This window comes from Amphibalanus amphitrite, unplaced genomic scaffold, assembly GCF_019059575.1.
Source record: "Amphibalanus amphitrite isolate SeventyFive unplaced genomic scaffold, NRLGWU_Aamphi_draft 000323F_arrow, whole genome shotgun sequence".
NCBI classification, from domain to species: Eukaryota; Metazoa; Arthropoda; class Thecostraca; order Balanomorpha; family Balanidae; genus Amphibalanus; species Amphibalanus amphitrite.
This window is the reverse complement of record NW_024881818.1, coordinates 52846-75113: the sequence shown is the minus strand read 5'-3', so window position 1 is coordinate 75113 and position 22268 is coordinate 52846. Positions and strand designations below refer to the sequence as shown.

Below are 22268 nucleotides of genomic sequence, written 5' to 3'. Positions count from 1 at the left end.
CAGGTCATGCTCGACGGCACGAGCCACAACTCGAACGACTCGGTGACATCAACAACATGGTGGAGCAGGTGAATGAGTTTGGCGACGTGTTGTGCGACTGCAAGAAGGGTTGTCTGCGTGTTCTGGCCGGCGGAGCGGCGACGCTGCGCAGTCTGTGCTGGCGGTGAGCAGCTGGCCGTGGTGACCGCGCGCGCCCACATGCGCCGACAACCTGTGCGGCTTCGACGGCCCGGGACAGCCCGATGCCGCCCACTATGCGACGCCGACCGCGCACTGTCTGCACGGCCACATGGAGGTGTGCCCGCGCCTTTTGCCCGCACGCCGCTACCTCGCAGCTGGTCTGCAACCACGCCGTCGCCGCCTGTAGCCCGATAACAAAACGGCTGTCTGATAATGCCGCTTGTTCTTTGTGATGTTGCTACTGTGATCGTTGCTACTGCTGGTCTGAGACTCGATGTTTCCATTCGTCCTTTACATGTTAAGGATTTGATAATGATAAGCTTAGTCCGAGCTTAGGTTGTTTATATCATTTGTTATATGGCATATTTTGGATCAAAGCAGTACGACACTGCCTCCTGCTTTTGTGATGTATGCTGGCAAGACGCAGGTTCCGGTCGCAGGTCACCCGGACCCGGTTCCAATGTGGTTGGGCTGGCATGCGATAATGTGATGTTGTTTTGCTCGTCTCTGTGTTCCACACTTGATGTTTGTGAATCTAACCCACATTGTATACTGTATAGTATTTTTGTTTGTTTGCGGCCGATGGCCTTGTAAGTTGTAACCGTGGCAATACAGTTTTTCCTGCTATAATTCTCCAATATTCAAGCGTGGGTGGATATCTTTCTGTATTCACGTATTCCCTTCTCCCAGTACAGTCAGAGAATATCAATTACAGTATTCATACGGATTATTCAAGCCTTGTATAATTATTTGAGGTGTGCCGAATCCGAAAGACCGATAAAACTACTAGCGGAAATGTGACATGATGCCATGGGTTTGTGAAAAGTTTAGGTACCACGTAGCATTCAACTTCCTGCATTTCTGTTTCAACTCAGTTTAACGTATTTCAACGAACATAACATCAAAAATGGCAGCCAGTACCGGCTTCACCTGTCACGGAGAACGCTCAAAAAATTGAGTGTAGATGCTGGCCGGCACTCAATTTTTTGAGCGCCAGCTGACTGCCGTCTGTCGTGGCGCTCAATTTATTGAGTATCGCGGTCCCGAACGACAAGTGGCGCTCAAAAAGTTGAGCGTCTTTAGGGCATTTTCTTTCCAAAAACACCGATATAAATTATCACGGCGAGTGTTCGAGAAGAAACCTTGTTGCTCTCTCTTGCCATTGATACCTTATTTGGATACGATATTTGCCGTAGTGTGACGCTAAAGGCATTGTAAAATACCATCGTTTCGCCTATTCCTTCATAATGGGGCCCGCTCAATTTTTTGAGCGCTCAATTTTTTGAGCTTTTCCCCCTTGTGCGTGGGACTGAGCTGGGAGCCGGCCTCCCAGGAACCCCCTGCAAGGCCGAGCAGGTAGCGCCGCCACCTGCGGGCGCTACCGGTACCAGCTGCGCTCGACAGGTCTCACATGTAGTTACTAGTTTCCCCCCCCCCCCCCCGATGTTTTTTTTATGCATGGCAGCAGTTAATATCTACAGACGGGGAGTCACTTATGCTGCAGGGGACTCTCCACTTATGTAAAGTACCAACAACATCAAACATGATAAGGAAATATAAGGATAGACGGGGAAGGGCCGCGACTCCCATTCCGCGTCTCTGATAAACTTCTTTAATGAAAACATCCATCAAATGTGACAGCACAGTACATAAAAAGACCCGTGCCACGTGAAAGGCGACCCCGTTGTTTCTGACAACACAATATAAGCCGCACTTGAGTGGCCGGGAGTTCCCTCGATTCAGGTCACAGCTGCCGCGGACCGATACCACCGAATTAATACAATGGGGTGTGGCAACAGACCCGTCTCAGCGCGACAGCGTTACGGCTGATCACACAATGCATCATATATGTGTCAGAGAGCAGCATGCAAGCAAAGCTCATCGATAAGTCAAGGGTAATTTGGTACTGGGAAGCCTATTGAGTAGCGACATAACTAAAATGAAGCTTCGTTAGCAAACGTCCTAAAAATAATAATATAAAAACTGGAGGACGGTCATTTGTATGCTTTTGGAATACTTCTGAATAACTTAATTGTAAACGATTCCAAACGGAATATCATTCTTCCTGCTCCGTTATGACCACTTGCAAATTTCATTCAATTACATCGTTCTTTCTTCAAGTTACAGTTACGTTAATCATGTTTTGTTCAGTAAGAATTAAAAAGTTTATGGAATAATAAAATCAAACTACTAAACAAGATCATTGGCCATCAGACTTTTGAGACACTCAGCATGTGAATTATCAAAGCCCATAAATTATCAATATTCTTTTTTACCCGTCATATTCTTCACATTATTTGTTATCTGTTCTCTGCAACATTTGTGCAATGAAAGGGACGATGTCTAAATATGCAAAAAGCAATGTCCGAATTTAGATAAACAAAATGAAAATCTACAAATACATTAATTCATGATTCTGGGAAATGCCCTACATCAGACACCACAGATAGGACGCGATAAGCTGTAAATAAATCCACACCTGCTAGACAATGCTGCAATAATCCCACAAAATACAGTCGAAGCGAGCTGTATCGGTTAGAAATCCCAGGTTGGCGCCCAGGACCGCGGGAAACCGCCCCCGCTGTTCCATTGGCCGGGTTTCTAGGTATGACGTCATAACCCCACCGGTATGACGTCATGAGACCACTCTGTGACAGCTGTCACCACAGTCAACTGTCCGATACCCATCCCTCCGCAGTTCCCCGTACAGTCTAGAGAACAGAGCACAAAACTAATGCTTAGGAGAAACCCAGTGCCATGGCTCATCACTGCTGTAGGGTGTCACCGGGTTATGACCGTAAAATCCCATATCTAGTGGATCTTCCCGGCTATCCGCATCCCAGCACACACTCATCAAGTTTACGATATGGTCAGTGTTTACTACATCCACCAGTGAAGCCCCTAATCCCACACTCAGTTCTGAAAAAGCTCCCTCCTTTCCCCAGTAGACAGTGGTGCTGGAGGGGCAGCCTGCGCGGCCCGTGTGTGTCCCCACCAGCAGAGACCACCAGTTCTGCGGCGGTCACCTTTCCGGGAACTGTCCCAGCGGCGCTAACAGGCCGGTACAGGCCTACCCAGATGACTCAACCCGTCACATCCAGCGCACCGCTCGCTATAGCGGCTCTCAGCCGGGAATCGGGATCAATAGGTGCCACATCGAGTGATGCAAGAGAGCTTTCGCAGAAAATCCAGCACGGAGCGCGGACAGTGGATATCGCAGCCGCCCGCAGAATAGCGCGGTCGCTATCGGAAATACCTGGTCTCACACCGTATCAGGTCACAACCCGGCACGGCAAACGGCCAGAGGATAATAGGAAAAAACGGGCAGGCGTGCTGGTGAGCGTTCATCACAAGGCTTTGATAACAATGCTACTTATTACATTTGGTGTTAACTTGGGACAGGCTAAAAGGTGTGGACAGTAGATAAACTATGAAATGTCATGTGTAAGAGTCAGACTGGCGTTCATAATTAGAGACTTGGCTTTCTGATTGTGGACATGCAGTTCTCATTCCAAATTATTTCCCGTTACAAAGAGAGCATCCTTTGCTTCAGATCTTTATTGGAACGTTGCATCAGGACTCAGAAAAGAGCGGGAAATAAGCTCCTCGGAGTTCCCACATTCACAGAGGTCGGGCTGTCAGACAAGCCGACCGACTGCGTCCCGCGAACACACATTCACCCTCACCCACTCGATGAATGATGTTCTACCAACACGACGGAGGCACGTTGCCTCGCGACTGCGGCACTGACCGAAACACTGAACACAGAGATCCTCAGGAGTCGTTATTGCACCAAGTATTGACTCGATGTGACTGGACAATCAATGATACGATGACAATAGTGAACTGAGAGCTGCGTAGATCACATTTGCGACGTTGGTGATTTATTATGAATATTCGTGAGATGTATGGGCCAGTGTGAATGCAAAAGCGGAGACTTGTAGCGTGCCGGTTTTGAGCGAAAATTCTCTTATTGCCTGTGACCATAAACGCATTTTTGCATCTTATCTATTTAGATATTTCACTTTGTAGTGCAAAAGCATAAAATAAAATGACAGAATTAGTTCATTACCATCAGGATTATTTCATGAAACGCGTTTTTTGGCATGTGAGTGATTAAAAATGTTCATCAAGAATATCGAAAAATGATTCCCAATGGTAGCAATTGTGAAAAAGACTATCTGAGCCCTGTGCAAAAGAAAAGTCTCGGAAGGCTCGTAAAATTCCATTCTTAGGCTCATTATCCAAAGAAGCTGCGTCCGTGGGCTATTGCTTAAAAAATGGCACATTAACAAATGTTTTTACGGTAAGTCCCCGACTTGCCTGCGAAAGACACGTGATAATAACGGCTTACAAAGGGGGAAGCACACACTCAACGTCAACAAGCTCGGACAAGGCACAGCCGAGTGGATGTGAACTGGGCTCTCTGTAGGCCTCACTGGCGTCCTCTATGGTACGGACGCTAGTCTGTGAGCCACCACGTCATCTGAGGTCCATCTTTTCACGCCCCCGCACCTCACTCACTAGCAAACGGATTTCCGGTCCTCCCTCAAACACAAACCAACTGATCGATGAGAAAGTGAAAAATGGATGAAATCACCAATGCAGCCGATGAATCTCATTGAGGCTCCGCAATTCACACGCCTAGCCCATCTACACCTAACCCAATGCCAGTCACTCTCATACGCCTTACAAAACCACCCTTACACGCAGCTCTCTGCTTCTTTACCATCCACCATACGAGCTATACCCCAGATCCCACCATCACATCAGCTGTGATCTTTTCATCTCCATCTTCCCCGAGACAAACACATCACTACTGATCCCCGACGCTAACCGACATCGAGCCATCCGTGTGCTTTGTGCGCACTCGTATGGTGCGCGGCGCCGCGGGCACCCGGCCCAGGAAATCCTCAAACGGCGAGCCGAGGAACAGTGCGCCGTCGTGCTCGTTTACCTCAGAGATGCACGCCATACGGGAGGTGTGCAGGCTGCCGGTGACGGCGCCCGTGTCACTCAGCTCCAGCCCCATGGCGTGCAGTGCGCGCCCGTATGATGACAGACGCTGCATGGTGCGCATCGTGACGCCCTGCGGTCGGGGGACGGCGGGTTATGTGTCAGGGGGCCGCCGCGCGTGTCCTGGACGATTGGATGGTTTTGCTTCGTACTAAAATGATGGAACGTTATTTATTTGTTTATCTGTCATTGTCATGATCATTGATCATCAACAGAAAAATTCTCCACTCACAGTTGGAGTCATGGACTTTGAAATGGGCATGACTGTGTGAATAAATGGTGCGGTGAATTTGATACGCCGCTCCTTTAGGTGATGATTCTGTCTGCAGACCTCTAGTCAAAGTTTGACGTTCGTTTAAAGGTCGAAAAGCACTAGAATCGAAATAAATGCTGAGTAAGCTGCTGCGCTCGCCGCTCATTCCCTTCTCAAAACTGGGGACCATCTTCGAAATGCTGCACAAGCCAGCTGATGTTTACATCATCACCGTCGAGCCTAACCAACAGCCATGCAATTTCTAGCCAGCCTTGTCCTGCACTCACCTTGTAGATAATGGTCTGCGTGTACGGATTTGGGAAGGCGCGCTCCAGTAGCCTGATGGGCGTCATTGCCACAGAGAGGATGCGCAGCAGCAACTTGGCCAGCAGCGGGTGCGGCTTGATCAGCCCCTCGGCCAGGGGGTTCTGGTACCTGATGGACAGATAAGAGCGAGACTGTGAGGCTTCTTCGTGTGCTATACACGTTGAGCTTATCTATCGCGTGTTATCTATGGAAAACCGCGGAGACACCCACAGCACGACTCACGTGTGCAAGCAAACCGGAAGTATTCACAACACCGACCATTACTTCAGAGGCGATACCTCCCACGCCGGCATCGTTTCCGCTCCGCACAACTTCCCCGGTCCATTCACCGCAGCTGAACGCAACTCACCGCAGTCCGCAGAGGCCGACAAAGAAGCCGCCGTCGGGCCGCGGCCGGATGTTATCCGGGAATCCCGGCAGATTGTCAGCGGCCACCTCACTGGTGCCGGCGCGGCCGCCCTTCAGCCACACCCTGCGAACACAGGGGGGGGGGGGAGGGAGTCAGTGGGACAGGGGACATACTACCAACACAGATAATCAGCGGCCACCTCACTGATACCGGCGCGGCCGCCTTTCAGCCACACCCTGTGAATAGAGGGAAGAGTCAGTGATACAGGAGTCGGTGGGACAGGGGTCACACTACAAATATAGAGGGGGAGGAAGTCAGCTGGACAAAAGTGGTGGTAAAATGGCGAGCCGCAAGCGACGCCAACGCAACATTTTTTGATCGAGTTACACTAGTTTTCCGTTCCGCGCCACTGGCACCCGAGCGACGGGTGTCAGTGGCGGCCCAACTGGCTAACTGGGAATGACGAAAAGCCAGACAAGGATGGGAGTGACGAAAAGTCAACGATTTGCTGTTATGTTGGGGACGGGGTAGTCCCTTTCGGTCTGACAAGACCATTTCAGGGCCAGAAGGATGATAGGAATTAGGGGGAGACATTGGTTTGGACGAGCATCCTGGTGAGTCGCCGGGGGTGAGCCTGTCCAGAGGACAGGCCACCCAGCCCCCCCCCCCCCCCCAGCACTCACCGCACCCGGCTACGGGCGTGCTCTTACGGGCAATCCCGCATAGAATAAAGTTGCCCGTCCAGCCCGGAACAGGGGGTTGAGGTGTGGTGGAGAAGCTTTTGGAAGTCCTAAGGATGTAAATGACGGAACAGCGATGAAGTCAAGGGTGTCGGACTGGGCGACGTCTGATCAAAAGAAATGTTATATGTATTAACGCGCGAGACTCGGTCACGAGACAGATAAAGAGAAATCCGAAAAGAGTTCGAGGTAATACCAGAGAGGCGAGGAAACAGCAGCACTGTGTCTTGGTGTCCGGCCTCACCTCAGCACCCGGTAGCGCGCCGTCTCGGACACCAGCAGCGCCGTCTCGCGGCCGTTCAGCGCGATGCCGTTGGCGAAGTTGATCCCAGAGAGCAGCACCGTGGTCGTGTTGGTGACCGGGTCGTGTCGGAACAGCCTGCGGAAATATATTAGAATTGGCGTCCATGTATTACTGACAATGTATTCATCTCCTATAAAAACTGCTCGTGCTCTTCGTTCATCGTTGCTATCTTTAAGGAGCTCTCAGACGATCTATTCTGACCCTCGTTTGCAGCAGCAGCGGACCAGATTCTACTGGTGCCCCTGATTGTCAGAGCATTGATAACTACCCTCCCCCTGTAGCCGTGGTGGATTGACCTGCCGTTGTCCCGTACTGACCTGCCGGTGCCCCGAACGGCCAGCTCCATGAAGCCGTTGTGCAGGTCGGCGATGGCCGATGACGAGGTGAAGTAGATGGTACCGTCGCTGGCCGACAGCACGTCGTTACAGAACCGCAGTGGCTCGCCGTCCACCATCACACCAGTCGGGACCAACCGCTCCACGGCGCCTGATGGTAGGGCACGGTCGTCAGCAGGTCGGGACAGACCGAGCCGGCGAGTACAAACGTTATTAAATCGGTACAATGATACACCAGAATAATACAATGATACGTGACAGTTACGACTCACGATGTCATTTAAGTCGCGAAATCAGCAATGATCAAGTTAGTTCACGGGCACTGATCTAGTGGTGCAGCTGAGCAAATCACGCAAACCTTACATTTTTCTAGCTTCAGTTTTTATTAACATCATCAGGAGTTTATTCCGTTATTTTTTTGCTTTTATACTGCATGAAAATAGCAACGAAAGTGTTTAACGACAGCACAAGCTTATGTCGCATTACTAGTTTTTGGCCCCAAAAGAATATCCAGAATATGTACATAAATGATATTTTTCCAGGGGATGTAGTCCGTTGCAGCGTTTATTGACGGAAGTTCCCGAGGCAGAAATTGACGCTGCTGTTACCTGAGCTGACGTTGACCCGGTGGATGCCCAGGTACGCGTCGGCCACCAGCAGACGGCCCTGCTGGTCAAACCGGATCCCCAGCGGCCGGCCGCACCGCGGACTGTCCAGAGGATCGTCTGCGGAGAGGGGACATTCAACCATCAGCGCAAACCCGCACTACCTACGCTCGATAAACAGAAAAAAATTAAGTCCTGCCTATCATGACCTAGCTGAAGGGAAATATGTGTAGTCAAGCATGTAGCTGGAAGGGAACGATTCTCCGATGGGACCGGTGTCACGTCGCTGTTGGCAAGTTCCCCGGATATTGACAAATATCACTATCAAAATACCCAGCCCGAGAGGAGGGAACATAGCACCACTGCAGGCGTGCGGCAGTCTGTCGCAGCACTCACCGCAGCGGCCCAGCTGGGCGACGGTCTCCGCGCCGCCGTCGTCTGTCAGCCGCAGGATGGCGCCACCCTCGACGCCCGTGTAGACGGCGCCGCCGCGACTGGCGGTGGACTCTGGACCGGTGGCCAGGTCGCCCAGCAGCGGCTCCATCGAGGACAGACGCTCGTTGCGCTCCAGCACGCCCTCCAGCGGCGGACTGTCTGAGAACCTGCCACGGATGTTTGACAGCGAGAAAGCACAGCAGTGAAATTGATTTCATATTGCCCCAGTCACATTCAGCTAACTGTTTAGATACTGATCTTAGATGGATTTATGCAGCTTATGGCCCATTTCCAAGCTCAGCATACTATAATGATATATAAATGATTTAGTTGTAACTGAATTAAAAATACGAAAGTCAAAAGAAGAATGACAAATACCTATGTTCAATGATTCTTAATAAGAATCACAGATACCAACCTAACATCTGATTAAAGCAATTAAGGGAAATAAATTAATGATAAGAAAGAAAATAGGTAGGTAAATGAGAAATAAAACAATAACACAGGAGTTTGTTTTACTTGCAATAGCTTAACCAACAAGGTATAACATTATCCCTAGGTAGGTACCCTCCTGGGTTTTTGTGTTTTAGGATCAGACAATGATCCAGATTTTTGTGATACAATGCTAGTTGCAATATGACAGTTTGCTTCAACTGCAAATACCCACATCAAACTGGATGTATTGCTTTAAAGCACCCAGCAGAAAATAAAGTAGGTACCAACAAAAGAGATTAAGATGAAACATACCTAGTAACCTCAAATTCAGCATTTGGGGATATTCCTGGGAACAGCATTATAGCTATGGTGATGACAGTGAAGTCAAGGAGCATACGTCCAATCCATTTTAGGAGCCCCATCCTGAAACCTGAAATGAGAATCAAAACTTATCAACAAAAAGCACACAGCATTGCTTGCATATGGTTGGTAAGCAATTATATGTAAGAAACATGCATTACATGAAAAACTATTCATATCAGTCAGTAATATTTTAGCAAAATGATTCCAAGTACCATGGAATTAGGATACAAATGTCATACCACCAAATACATATTGATACAGGCAGCATCTAGGAGCTATATACTGCCTTGACCTAGACCCTATGCTATTGAGGCCTGATGCTGTAGACACTAGTCCCATTCAAGGGGACTTACTAACAACTTGATAAGATCAACTGGCCCAGTCTGGCCGGCCAGATGAAGATCAATGACGAAAGCCATGGCATTTATTGATATAAAAAGGTAGTAGATGGAGTTGAACACATAAAATGGCACTCATAGAAAAAATAGCCACCATACAGCGCCAGCTGGCAAAAAAATCCAGTAAATAGTACGACCCCCATTCAAGTGCATGAAAAACAGTTGGTGACATACCAGGGAAATAAGCTAAAAGTAGAGCGCTCTATTTATTGCTCCTGCCCCATGTTGAAGAGATACCCCTAAAAGCGTGATCTTTTATCGGCCCTTACGCAGCAAGGCAGTAATTCTCAGACCGGTGGATGGTATCAATAGAAAGAGAATGCGTCAAAGATTAACATGAAATAATTAAAATAACATTAAAATGTTAATTAAGCGTGGAAATTAGTCCCAAACATAAGCTAATTATTGCTCCTACCTCGGCGACGGCGCTCCCCGCAGTCAGCGGAGAAGCTAAAATAAAAGCCACCATCCTCCTCCGTAAGTCAATTTTAGAGCGGCCGAGTGGGCCGATGCGGGGCCACCAGACGGAGGTGAGACGTGGCTAGCAATTGCGAACTGCCATAGAAATCAATCGTACAATATGGGATGATTACTCTGAAGCTGGAGTGAAAGCATGAGTAGATTGCAAGAAACGAAATGCATAGATTGGTTGAATTATGTACAATAGGCACAGCTCAGATGAAGCCATTTCTTTGATGTTGACATTTGACATAACCCTTCCTCTCCTCACCTACGACCTAAGTACGTTGGCAGTTACCGGCATAGTTTTTTAGCACGAGTGTAATTCGCCATCGGACCGCAATGCATGTTGCTAGGCTGCTGCAATTATAACGAACATACGAATACTGCCTTCATTTGTAGACGTTTGTTTTTTAGGCGGTCTTTGACGTACAAGGGGGCATACCTGTCGACAACTTGAGTTTCTCCGAATTTCAAAAACTCCCAGAATTCCAATTCCTTATGCACTGTTGTAGGTACAGCTATGTTCACAAGTGTTCGTTTCCTCCTGCTCTAAAAAGGATGATATTTGTCGATTTCGTGCGTCGCTGATAGAAGGGTGCGTTTAATAATTAGGCCCAACGCTTTCTGCATCCGCGAGTACCTTGAAAAGGGAACAACAGTTTCCATTTATTACACTATGGGACAAGTGACAAAATGACCACTGCAACACGCGTGAAACGGAGCTCATATTCCTAAAAATGTCTACAATCACTTCTTTTCTGACACTATTAGCAAATACTATCTCAAGTTAGGTGGTTGACAGACAGTCAATGGAGATCTGGGGAGACTGAGTGATGCCAATTCACCACTTAACTGATAATGAGGGCCGAGGGAAGAGAAACATGCAACATGCACAACTGACAACTTGACAAGTGACAAAACACTACCACTATTGCGCAGTGCACAACAAATTACAGCAGCCAGCCCAAAAATGCTTTTGGTGGCTAATTGCAAAACAAGTCACTAATAAATGTCTTAGTTGCAGCTGAACACTGCACAATGATCACACTGTTCACACATTGAGTGAGATGCCACAGGTGGTTTGAATCACACTTTGGTACAACTGCAAATCTGAAGTGTTGTCATGAGGTTCATGCCTCCATGATCACAGCACTTTGGTTGTGGTTGGCATAACACTTGTAGTCTGCAGAGTTCCACATGAACTGCAGACACCTCATCTGGTGGTCTTCATGTTGCTCAACTTCTTCAGGAGGCAAATGTCGACCACCCAGCGGAAGCATGGTCCTGCAGAAAAGAAAGGTAATGCATAAGATACAAACATTATCTGCTGAAACAGCCCCTTCTGTTTGCTGTTATTAAACTTTTAACATAACATAACAACATGTATTCCATGTATATTACATTTGTTGAAGTAAAATACTGCCGGCTATTTCAAAACCAGAAAATGAAATTATATTGTGGCATAATTCACATGCTCAGCTATCAGTATCAAATAATAAATTAATTTAAAATTTGGCATATTCTATATAACACATTCATAGAATATTCTACTTCACGTCACAAGGACTCACAATCTTTCTGTTGGGTGTTTGATTGACGCATTAACTAGGTTTGTCTTGGGTTTTATTATTGCAAAAAATTCATATTGCATTATTGTATCAAAATACTGCCAGCAATAACAAAACAAGAACATGAAATGTCAATGAGCAAGCCGCCTTTCCTAAAAATGGATTACTTTGAAAATAATTTTAGTTTCTTTTAAGGAAAAGGAGAAATGATTATCAGGTAATTATCAAAACCACTCAACCAGCAAGTGGCTGGGTGGTTTCACAGCAAACATCAAGCCAAAACATATGCCTACATTTATCTAACAATTGAGCCATTTGACTACACAGGGATATGTGAGCAAAATAAGAATCCAATTATCCAATGTTGACTTCCTTGCAAAGTTTATGCCTTATTTTATGAAAATGTGTCACTAGAATATGATACTTATCATCGAATATTATTTAATTTACGATTTATTTCGACCGGAACGCACATGGGGTCCCGCGCCATTTTCGTCGACGATGAATATGATCGTGTTTCATGAAGAGATAAGGGGTTTCAATGGTCTTTCAAAGCAATAATTTGATGCAAAAATTTGTAGGAAATAATATAAAGCTGGTTCAAATGGCCATCAACCATTTAAAACACCGAAAATACTCACAACTCCGCCCCGACGACCACGCAGCACCGCGCACGCCACACTACTGGCACAATGCCAAAACTGCTGTCACAGCGGAAATGTTTTTTTTCTCGATTGCAATTGTGGAATTATTTATTAAACAGAAGATGATCTTTCCGAAAAACCGACTGATTTCATACACAGATGCATGGAAAATAAAAAAATCCCGGTAAGTTTATTTGTATTGTTTTGTTGATTTTGACATGCTCCTAGTTTGCAGCCATATTTCGATATGTTCTACAGGGAGTTCAGAATTATTTCAGGACCAATCTTTTCCTCATTCATTTTCCCGTCGATCATGAAATTTTTAGAGCGGAACAATTAGTTTCCAGGCGGTCCGAGCGGTTTTCGTGAGAAGGGTGCAAAAATCGGCGTCATTTTTAGAGCCTCGACACCAGCTCAACACAGGACCCTATGGGAGACGGTGAAGTAGCGGGAGCAATAAATAGAGCGCTCTAATTTTAGCTTATTTCCCTGGTGTGTCACCGACTGAAAAGGGTGGAAAAAGGTGTAAAAATATTTTGAGGATTTCAGTATGAACTATGTGCTTGGTTTAATTTAGGGAAGTTGCCAAAACTTCAAGCATTTATCAATATGATTGAGAGAGGCACTTGTTGTGGACCTGTGGCAAAGGAATTAAATAAATTCGGTTGTTTCTCAACTATTAATATTTTGATTTCAATAAGAATTTCAATTTTGTACACACGGTACACACACCTGAGGAAAATGTATTTGAAACTTTTGCGCCAGAAATGGCGACAAACTGGTTGAGCGAAAGAAATGAACGATTTGAGGGTTATATACGATAATTTTCTCAAGATTAATAGTTTTGCTGAATATTGAAAAAACAATTAACAACAAATTTGTGAATAGTCTGAAAAATGATACAAAATTGAAACTAAATAATCAATCTTTTTACTCTTGAGGATATTCCTGACCGCTTATTGGCCCACGTCCGTGGTGTTTTCGCGCATGCGCACAGGTTTGTTTACAAAGTGATTTTCGTCATGTATTTGACTTCGCGCTCATAGATTTCAATAGATTTGTTGTGACTGGTCCTGCGGGAAGTGCTTGAATAGCTCTGGTCTGCCACAAAATCACTGTGTGTCCAACCTGACATCATTTTCTGCATTTTGTCTTATCACAGTTTGAAGACAGATCAAGATCAATTGTGGCAACTGAAACCGTGGTTCGTGTGTGTCAGGAAGCAAGGAAGGATATTGATATTTTATATAACTGAAGGCAGCAGAGGCTGAAATTGTGACACTTCAAGATCAAGATGAATGTGGGCACTTTGTTTCTGATCATATGTTTTGCCCAAGCATGCTCAGTGCTGGGGAAGAAAGACTATTACAAAGTCTTGGGAGTCAGCAAAAGTGCATCAGAAAAGGAGATCAAGAAGGCCTTCAGAAAACTTGCCCTGAAGTATCATCTGTTGTGTATTAGGATGATGTCTCTTGTGACGTCATTTACTCTGCCTGGATTTAGAGAGTGTGCCTCATATGGAGAACCTTGGAAGTTGTTGTTCTTGGCCTTGTGTAGTATGGAAGAAACGTTCTGAGTAAAAAGGAGTCTTTGGAGTTAGCCAAAAGCATGAAGTACAATCGGAAGTAGCAGAATAAGGAAAGTACGGACCACTCGATACACAACAAAATGGCGACGAAGGTAAAATACGCGATTTAAAGTCCCGAAGACGCATCTGTAAGGCGCAGCACGTGTCGCGCCAAAGTTTGTCGCATTTCAAGGTTAAGGGCATATCTCGAGTTGGAAGTGCGCCAGTATTTGTCGATTTGGATATTTTCTGAATTATGGCTGTTAGTCTGCCTCCACCACCAAGTATCAAGGAAGGTGAAAACTTCATGACATGGATCAAATCAGTGGAAATTTACATGGGTGCAATTGATGTGAAAACTGCTTCTCAGAAAGTCAATATTGTTCTGCACCTTCTCGGACCTGATGTTCAAGGTATTATCGATACTTTGCCAGAGGGGGAAGGGACAAATGCATATGAAAAGTTGAAAGATCAGCTGGAGAAGCACTTCAAGCCAAAAGTAAACGCAGTAGTTGAGCGACATCACTTCAACACAATGGTGTACGAAGGCGGAAGAGTGGAAGGATACGTAGCAAAGCTGAAAACTCAAGCTCGGAAGTGTGACTTTGATGTCAATGAAGTGGATAACCTGGTGAGAGATAAGCTGGTTGCAACATGTCCCTCATCCAGAGTAAAGGAGAGCATGCTTAAGGAAGAAAAGCTGACTCTAACCAAAGCCATCTCTATATGGTCGACAGATGCCACTGTTCGAGAGCAAGCTCGGAAGATGGAAGTGTCAGAGGAAGGAGCATCAAGGAAAGATGAAAAGGTGAACAAGGTCAACTGGAAGCAGGCAGAAAGAAAGCCAAAGAAGGATGAAGCTGTGAGAGGGCAGCAAAACCAGATGAAAAATGCAAGAGGTAAGATGATGCAAAGCAGTCAAAGGGAAGATGAAAGGAAATGCTTCAGATGTGGCAAAGGTAACCATCTGATAAAAGACTGCAGAGTGCCGAAACATGTCAGATGTAACAACTGTTCAAAGCCGGGTCATCTCCAAGCTGCGTGCAGGAACCCGAGTGCTGAAGAGAGAGTGAGGGTGAACTGTAATGAAGGTGACAAAGTAGAAGATGACGAGGAAGACAACTATTGTGTGTATCAAGCAAGCAGGGAGAAGTCAAAGGCGATCAAGGTGAGCATGTCCGTAAATGGCAAGGATGTGGAATTCCTGGTTGACACAGGATGCCCAGTGACGTTGATGCCAGACAGTGTGCTTCCTGGACTGAGTCTGCGGAAAGCTGGATGTCGTCTGACCTCATATACAGGGCACAAGATCCCTGTGCTGGGTGTCACAGATGCAGAAGTAGTGTACCAAGGAAACCAGAAGGAACTGGAAGTGCATGTGGTGGAAGGAGATGGACCTCCACTACTGGGACGTAACTGGCTGAAAGAAATCAGACTGGACTGGGAACAGCTGGTGGGAAGTATGCAATCTCAGAAGACAATGCGTTGGAAGCTGGAAGATGTTCTGCAGAGGAATGAAGAGCTGTTTGATGGTACGCTGGGTCAGATGAAGAACACTGAAGCTCATCTAGAGCTGAAAGAGGATGCCAAACCAGTGTTCCAGCCACCACGACCTGTGCCATATGGTCTCGCGGACAAAGTGAAGCAAGAGTTGTCAAAATGGGTGGAACTTGGAGTGACAAAAGAACTGACGTCAGAGGATGCAACGCCGAAGTGGGCCACGCCTCTCGTAGTCGTGCCAAAGCCGGACGGATCAGTAAGGCTCTGTGGAGATTTCAAGGTAACGCTGAACCCAAACCTGGAAGTGCCGAAGCACCCGCTGCCGAAGATGGAGGACATTTTTGCAACAGTGGGACAGGTTCGATACATCTCAGTGATTGACCTCTCCCAAGCGTATCTGCAGATGCCCCTCAGCACAGAAAGCCAGGAGTACTGTGTTCTCAACACACCATGGGGGATGCACCGTATGCTGCGACTACCATACGGGGTGAAGTCAAGTCCAATGCTCTTCCAGAGGGAAATGGACAGAATCCTCAAGAATGTGCCTGGAGTGAAGTGTCTGTTGGATGATATGCTCATCACAGGAAGAACTGAAGAAGAAGCACTGAAGCGACTGGACGAAGTGATGCAGATCATGAAGTCACACGGTCTGCGTCTGAAAAAGGAGAAATGTCAGTTTCTGACAAAGGAAGTCCGGTACCTAGGGCTCAGGCTAGGAGCCGAGGGCATCAGAACAGATCCAGAACGTGTGAAAGCCGTGCTGAACGCAAGAGCACCCACCAACCAGAAAGAAGTTCGTGAGTTTCTCGGTGCTGTCACGTTCTACAACCGCTTCCTGAAGAACCTCTCGAAGACAGCAAGGCCGTTGAATGAACTCCTGAAGAAAGACAGCGAATGGAAGTGGACTGCAGAGTGTGAAGCCAGCTTCAACAGCATCAAGAGACAGCTGTCATCAACGGAAGTGCTGCGTCATTTCGACGTGACGGAGCAGGTGACGGTGATCACGGACGCTAGTCCAGAAGGACTAGGCGCCGTACTCGTTCAAGGGAAGGATGAGCGGCCGATCATGTACGTGTCAAGATCGCTGAGTGAACACGAGCGGAAATACTCTCAGATAGAAAGGGAAGGACTCTGTGTAGTCTGGGCATTTCAGCGACTGAAGCAGTTCCTGTACGGGCGCCATTTCAAGCTCGTAACGGACAACAAGCCGCTAGCTCACGTCTTTGGACCTAAGGCGCCGCTGCCGACGTTGGCTGCCTCACGGATCCAGAGATGGGCGATGAAGTTGGCGGAGTACGATTTCTCTGTGGAAGTCAGGAAGTCGGAACAGATTCCAGTAGCTGATTGGCTCTCACGTCTACCGAGAGAAGGCTCAGTGCTGAAGTCAGAAGCACCAGAAGACGAGTGCACTGTCTGTCTGATCGGACAACTGGAGTCGCTAAGTCCGGTGACGGCCGCAGCGATTCAACGAGAGACGGCCAGAAGCCCAATCCTGGCGAAGGTGATGCACTTCGTGCACAACGGCTGGTCAGAAGCCGTAAATGAAGAGCTACAACCATTCAAGATGAGGCAAACCGAACTGACCGTGGAGCGCGGATGTCTAATGTGGGGATGTCGCGTCGTGGTTCCGCCGAACCTGAGATCCAGAGTGCTGAGCGAGCTGCATGCCGGACATCAAGGAATGGTGAAGATGAAGCAGCTCGGAAGGATGCACGTCTGGTGGCCGAACATGGACAAGCAGATCGAGGCGGAAGTCCGGAACTGCGAAGGCTGCTGGCAAAAGCGAGCAGAGCCACCAAGCGGAGATCTCCACCCATGGGAGTATGCCAAGGGACCCTGGCAACGGATACATCTAGATTTCGCTGGTCCTGTGGAAGGTAGATTCTACGTGGTTGTCATCGACAGCTACTCGAAGTGGATGGAAATCGCTCCAATGAAGACCATCACAACAGAGAAGACGATTGAATACCTGCTGAACCTGTTCGCTAGGTGGGGACTGCCTCACCAACTGGTCACGGATAATGGTCCACAACTCGTCAGCAAGGACTTCGAAGGGTTCTTGGAGAGGAACGGAATCAAGCACAGTGTCACAGCGCCGTACAAGCCGTCCACTAACGGAGCTGCGGAAAGAGCAGTGGGTTGTCTGAAGAACCTGCTGAAGGCCTCAAAAGGCAAGAAGGTCAACATCCCGAACTTCCTGATGGCGTACCGCAGTACGCCACAAGCGTCAACAGGACGTACACCGGCGGAGTTGATGCTGGGCAGGCCGCTACGAAACCGCCTGGACCTCCTGAAGCCCAACCTCGCAAGTGAAGTTCGAGAGAAGCAACAGGAACAAGTAGAAAGATCACAGAAGGGAACCGACAGAACGCTCGAAGTCGGCGAATCAGTCCTGGTCCGCGACTACCGAGGTGCACAGAAATGGAGGGAGGGAGACGTCATCGAACGACAAGGCAGTAAACACTACCTAGTCCAAGTGCAAGACGAAGTGTGGCGTCGACACATCGATCAGATTGTCTGTCTGCCAGGTGTCCGACCTCCAGTGACTAATCTGCGGCAGGAGATCAATCCGTCTGAGCACTGCAATCTCCCAGCGCAAGACGCACCAGCGGTGCAGCGGGAACATGGACCGCCACTGCATAGCGCTGTGGAACAGTCGGTAACTTCAACCGGTAACCGCGGGCTCGTGCTGGAGGAAGATGGGATCGCTGCAACACAGTCACCTGAAGCAGCGTCAGCAGCGAAGGCGAACACTGAACAAGAGACTGTAGGTCCTAGGGCACGTCCAGCGGACGTCATCCGGAAGACCCCAGAACTGCGCACTCATCCCCAGCGTGAGCGTAAACCTGTAGTGCGCATGAACCTGTAAAGTGTTGTTTAGTGGGGAGGAGTGTTGTGTATTAGGATGATGTCTCTTGTGACGTCATTTACTCTGCCTGGATTTAGAGAGTGTGCCTCATATGGAGAACCTTGGAAGTTGTTGTTCTTGGCCTTGTGTAGTATGGAAGAAACGTTCTGAGTAAAAAGGAGTCTTTGGAGTTAGCCAAAAGCATGAAGTACAATCGGAAGTAGCAGAATAAGGAAAGTACGGACCACTCGATACACAACATCATCCAGATAAGAACAAGGAGGAAGGGGCAAGTGAAAAATTCAGGGAAATATCAGAATCTTATGAAGTGCTTTCAGATCCAAAGAAGAGAAAACAATATGATAATGAAGGAGAGTATCACTTCTCTGAGGGACCTGGAGGTGAAGGGCATGCACATTTCTTTGACCTTGATGACATCATGAAGATGTTTGATGATGATATCATGTCAGGCTTTGGTCACAGTTTTGGAGGCTTTGGACATGGTGGAAGTCAGCGAAATCATGCCCATCATAATCAGCAGCATCATGGGTCAAATGGCAGGAGAGGATTTGGAGGCCATCAAAGAATGAATGCTTTTGACTTTGATGATATTTTTGCTGACAGCTTTGGCCAAGGAAACTTCTTCATGCATGGTGGTCCAGATCCATTTGCTTCTGGTGATAGCTTCTTTGGTTCTCATGCAAGTGCTTTTTCTCATGGAGGAAAAAGTGGTCATGCAAGAGCATCTAGCTATGCAAGTGGCAACAAGCACCAAAGCTGTAGAACTGTTACCAAAAGGGAGGGAAACATGGTGTCAAGTCACACAATTTGTTCATAGAAAGTGTATTGATGCCACTGTATGATCTTGTGCCAGGAAGCTTGAATCTATATTATAATCCCTGTCTGTTAGGAGACTGACTGGGTCTATGGTCTGTGATATGTTGTTTGATCATGATCAGCCTGTATACAAAATTATGCAACACTTGCATGGCAATAGGTCTATTTTGTGGATGAATATCTTTGACTTTTGGCTTAATATATACCTGTAGTCTTGCAATTTTTCTTTACTTTTTCCTGAAAGATGATAAGCATGTAAAATTCAGCAGCTGAATATCATGTACCTATTACAATAATAAAGTGAGTGACCAGAGTGCAATCGCCAATCATTTGTTGTTTTTGGCACACTGGTATTGAAGTTGCTTGAATTTTATGTCGGCGTCTCCTCCTCCGTCGGGGTCTGAGGTCCGTACCTGGCCGAGGAGGGGCCCAGGAGCGACCCCTGTGGTCACTTGTCGCCGTCTGGGGCCGTGCCGCCGCATCGGAACGGGGAGTCGGGCTGTGACCCGCTGCGCGGGTGGGTGCCAAGTCGATTGAAAACGCAACTACAACGCATTGGACGACCACGAAACGCTGGTTCATAATATTTTACTTGTTATTGAGCGTGAAATCGATAAACACCCGCAGACATTTATTTCTCTTATGTCAATAGCCGAGGGGATGGGGTGGTTAGTGGTAATGTCGAACCTCTTCGCCTTCAACCTGTCACGGCCGAGGGGATGGTGATACCCCTTTACGTTTTTATTTATTTATTTCACGACTGCTTAGAACGCATCATAGAATAGTAAGTTGAAGGTTGGCATCCCTAATCTTTGATTCAAGTCGAACCGTCCTCGACACTCATGGCATTTTTAGTGGAGACCAGGTCACCGACCTCTGACGTCATAAGTGCACATCTGCAGTGTCCTAAAATGTCGCCTCGCAATGCCGTCAGCGGTGGAGAATCGTGTGCAAGGAAATGAAACTTGCAGGTATTAGGTAACTTCCCAGCACGGAAAACAGGTACTTGCATCTCGGATTTATCAAAACGGTTTCCTGAGGTCAGGTCACTTACATGACCTCACCATTAGGCATAAGTCAATGGGGGAAATATGGAAACTGTTTCTTTGTCGCCGGCCGCTGGGAACGGTCTTACACTACCTCAAGGTCAAGGACATGGAATTGTGATTTCATGCACCCCTTGAAAGGTCCAATGTTTCGCTTTTGCATCGTCGACTTTGCATGATGTCACTGAGCCGGTCATAAGAGTTTTTGTCAATAACTTCCAATCAAATTAAGTAAGCGGCTGGAAAGCCACCGATAAAAGCGCTAAGAGTTCCTGAATCGAGCGAGAGCGACATCCAACACGACATCCTTGATCCTTCGACCAATTCGTGACCTAAGCGGCTTTGACCTGACCTTGACCTCAGGTCAACACAGTAAAATGACCTCTACCGAACAGAAAGTATATCATGTAATACACCGGAACATGGCGAACACGATGGTGCCAACATCGCAGTTCTGCAGCCATGTATGGCGAAGTTATTCGCCAAAAAAGACGAACCCATACCTACTTTAGAGGCTGCAACGGTGACCGGTGACCTCGGAGGTCACCGGTTGACCTGAGATCTAGCGATTGGGTACGCATTGCTACGTCACGTAACACACACGCTAGTTTGTTGCGCGAAGCCCCCGTCCAGTTAGTGATCAGTGACTATGCTCGTTCATGACCGAGGAACTACTTTGAATTATTTGTTTTACCTACTTTCTTGTGCCGCTTACCGCTGTTGTTGCTTGGTGGGGTAGAAACCGACGGTGAGAGGTGAGGGCGCCGTAAAGGCTTTCCTCCAATACACTTTTTATAGAATTTCAAATTTGGGATAACGGGCTGTCGAATTTTAACAGAGCTCCTACCTCACGTAACAGGTGGTTGAAACTGTTTTACAAATAAAAATAAAAAACGAAAATAAACAATCGAACGGGGTCGAAGCCTGCAGTTCCCACTAAACCGCATACATAATCTATTCGAGCGTCGTGGAACGAGGTCAGATTTCCCGTGCAGGAGCTCTGTCCACACTGCATCGGCTCATCTTTTGCACGGTCGACGCTCAGCTGTGCCGCTGCCGACCGCGGTCGCCATTCGTCCACCGTTCCAGTCCGCTAGGTCACGACGCGACGCACACTGGTCGGAAACGCTCCAGCGCGAGGCCAGCGGCCTTTCCGCAAAAGTTTTTTGCTTGTTATTCCACAACTAGTGAAGCAAACTTCATAAAACTTTGCATACCTTCTCTGTCATATGTAAGCTATCATTTGGATGTCAAGCACTAAATATATGACGTGAATCTGTTAAGTTATGACGTCATAATTAAGTATAATACAGGATCTAGCACCACTTTAAGTCAACAAGGGAAATTGGGAGCTGCTATTCGGGCACCGGGAATGGTTTCATGCACTCCTTGCAAGGTCCAGTGCTTGACTTAAGCATTGTTGACTTTGCGTGACGTCATTTATGACGTCACTAAGGCCATGTAAGTTTTTCGTCAATAACTCCTGATCAGATGGAGCTAGAGAGTCGGGAAAGCCACCATTGGACTCAGGAAGACCTGCCGAATCGAATGATATGCGATATGACTTCCTTCAACCATTTTCGTGACCTGAGGGGCTCTGACCTGACCTTGACCCGAGGTTAACACCTTAACCCTCGCCGGCACAGGGGGGGGGGTTGATGCAACCCCCCCTAAGGTTTTTCGCGAATAACTCGCGTAAAAAGCGGTCGATCGCGACGAAACTTTCAGTACCCTCGCATTGATCAATTTTACACCTACCCTGAAAATTTCATGACCCTGACCCCAATGACCTTTGACCTGTGACCTCTTTTCCGTGACCATGTTTGGCCGAAATCGCGATTCGGCGTATGTCGGCTCGCATTAGCTGCGCGTTTGCAAGCTTTTCGTGGTTTCAGAAGCTCAAACATGTGATTTGATGTTGCTCCCATACATTAGGATGGGTGTCAAGGTCACCTGAAGGTCAGGTCAGGTCATTGACCTTTGGTGACCTCGGGTGACCTCGGTTCACTTTTTCGAGTTTTACATGTTTCTAGGCTAGTTTTTGGAGCTGAATTTT

The 22268-nt window shown here is 47.4% G+C and overlaps 2 protein-coding genes across 2 annotated transcripts; one reads left to right on the top strand and one right to left on the bottom strand.

Annotated features, from left to right (window-relative positions):
* Window positions 1–3722: 3722 nt before the first annotated feature.
* On the bottom strand, window positions 3723–8728 carry LOC122388465 (adipocyte plasma membrane-associated protein-like). Its single transcript, XM_043379603.1, has 7 exons — window positions 8506–8728; window positions 8113–8229; window positions 7487–7655; window positions 7110–7244; window positions 6126–6248; window positions 5737–5884; window positions 3723–5269 (listed from the first exon to the last, which is right to left on the bottom strand). The coding sequence occupies exons 1-7, from the start codon at window positions 8651–8653 to the stop codon at window positions 4997–4999; spliced, it is 1113 nt and encodes a 370-aa protein (XP_043235538.1). The 5' UTR covers window positions 8654–8728; the 3' UTR covers window positions 3723–4996.
* Window positions 8729–14061: 5333 nt separating this feature from the next.
* Window positions 14062–18219, top strand: LOC122388464 (uncharacterized protein K02A2.6-like). The gene is made up of 2 exons (XM_043379602.1): window positions 14062–17642; window positions 18086–18219. The coding sequence occupies exons 1-2, from the start codon at window positions 14238–14240 to the stop codon at window positions 18122–18124; spliced, it is 3444 nt and encodes a 1147-aa protein (XP_043235537.1). The 5' UTR covers window positions 14062–14237; the 3' UTR covers window positions 18125–18219.
* The last annotated feature ends 4049 nt before the right edge of the window (window positions 18220–22268 follow it).

What these genes read in the sequence shown, in the direction of transcription:
- LOC122388465 (XM_043379603.1), bottom strand. Translation starts at nt 8,653, where the DNA reads ATGGAGCCGCTGCTGGGCGACCTGGCCACCGGTCCAGAGTCCACCGCC. An exon ending in GTCGGCCTCTGCGGACTGCG is followed by an intron (nt 5,885 to 6,125) that starts GTGAGTTGCGTT and finishes TCTGTCCATCAG; the next exon opens with GTACCAGAACCCCCTGGCCG. An exon ending in CGCAGACCATTATCTACAAG is followed by an intron (nt 5,270 to 5,736) that starts GTGAGTGCAGGA and finishes CCCCGACCGCAG; the next exon opens with GGCGTCACGATGCGCACCAT.
- LOC122388464 (XM_043379602.1), top strand. Translation starts at nt 14,238, where the DNA reads ATGGCTGTTAGTCTGCCTCCACCACCAAGTATCAAGGAAGGTGAAAAC. An exon ending in GTCTGAAGAACCTGCTGAAG is followed by an intron (nt 17,643 to 18,085) that starts GCCTCAAAAGGC and finishes AGCGCAAGACGC; the next exon opens with ACCAGCGGTGCAGCGGGAAC.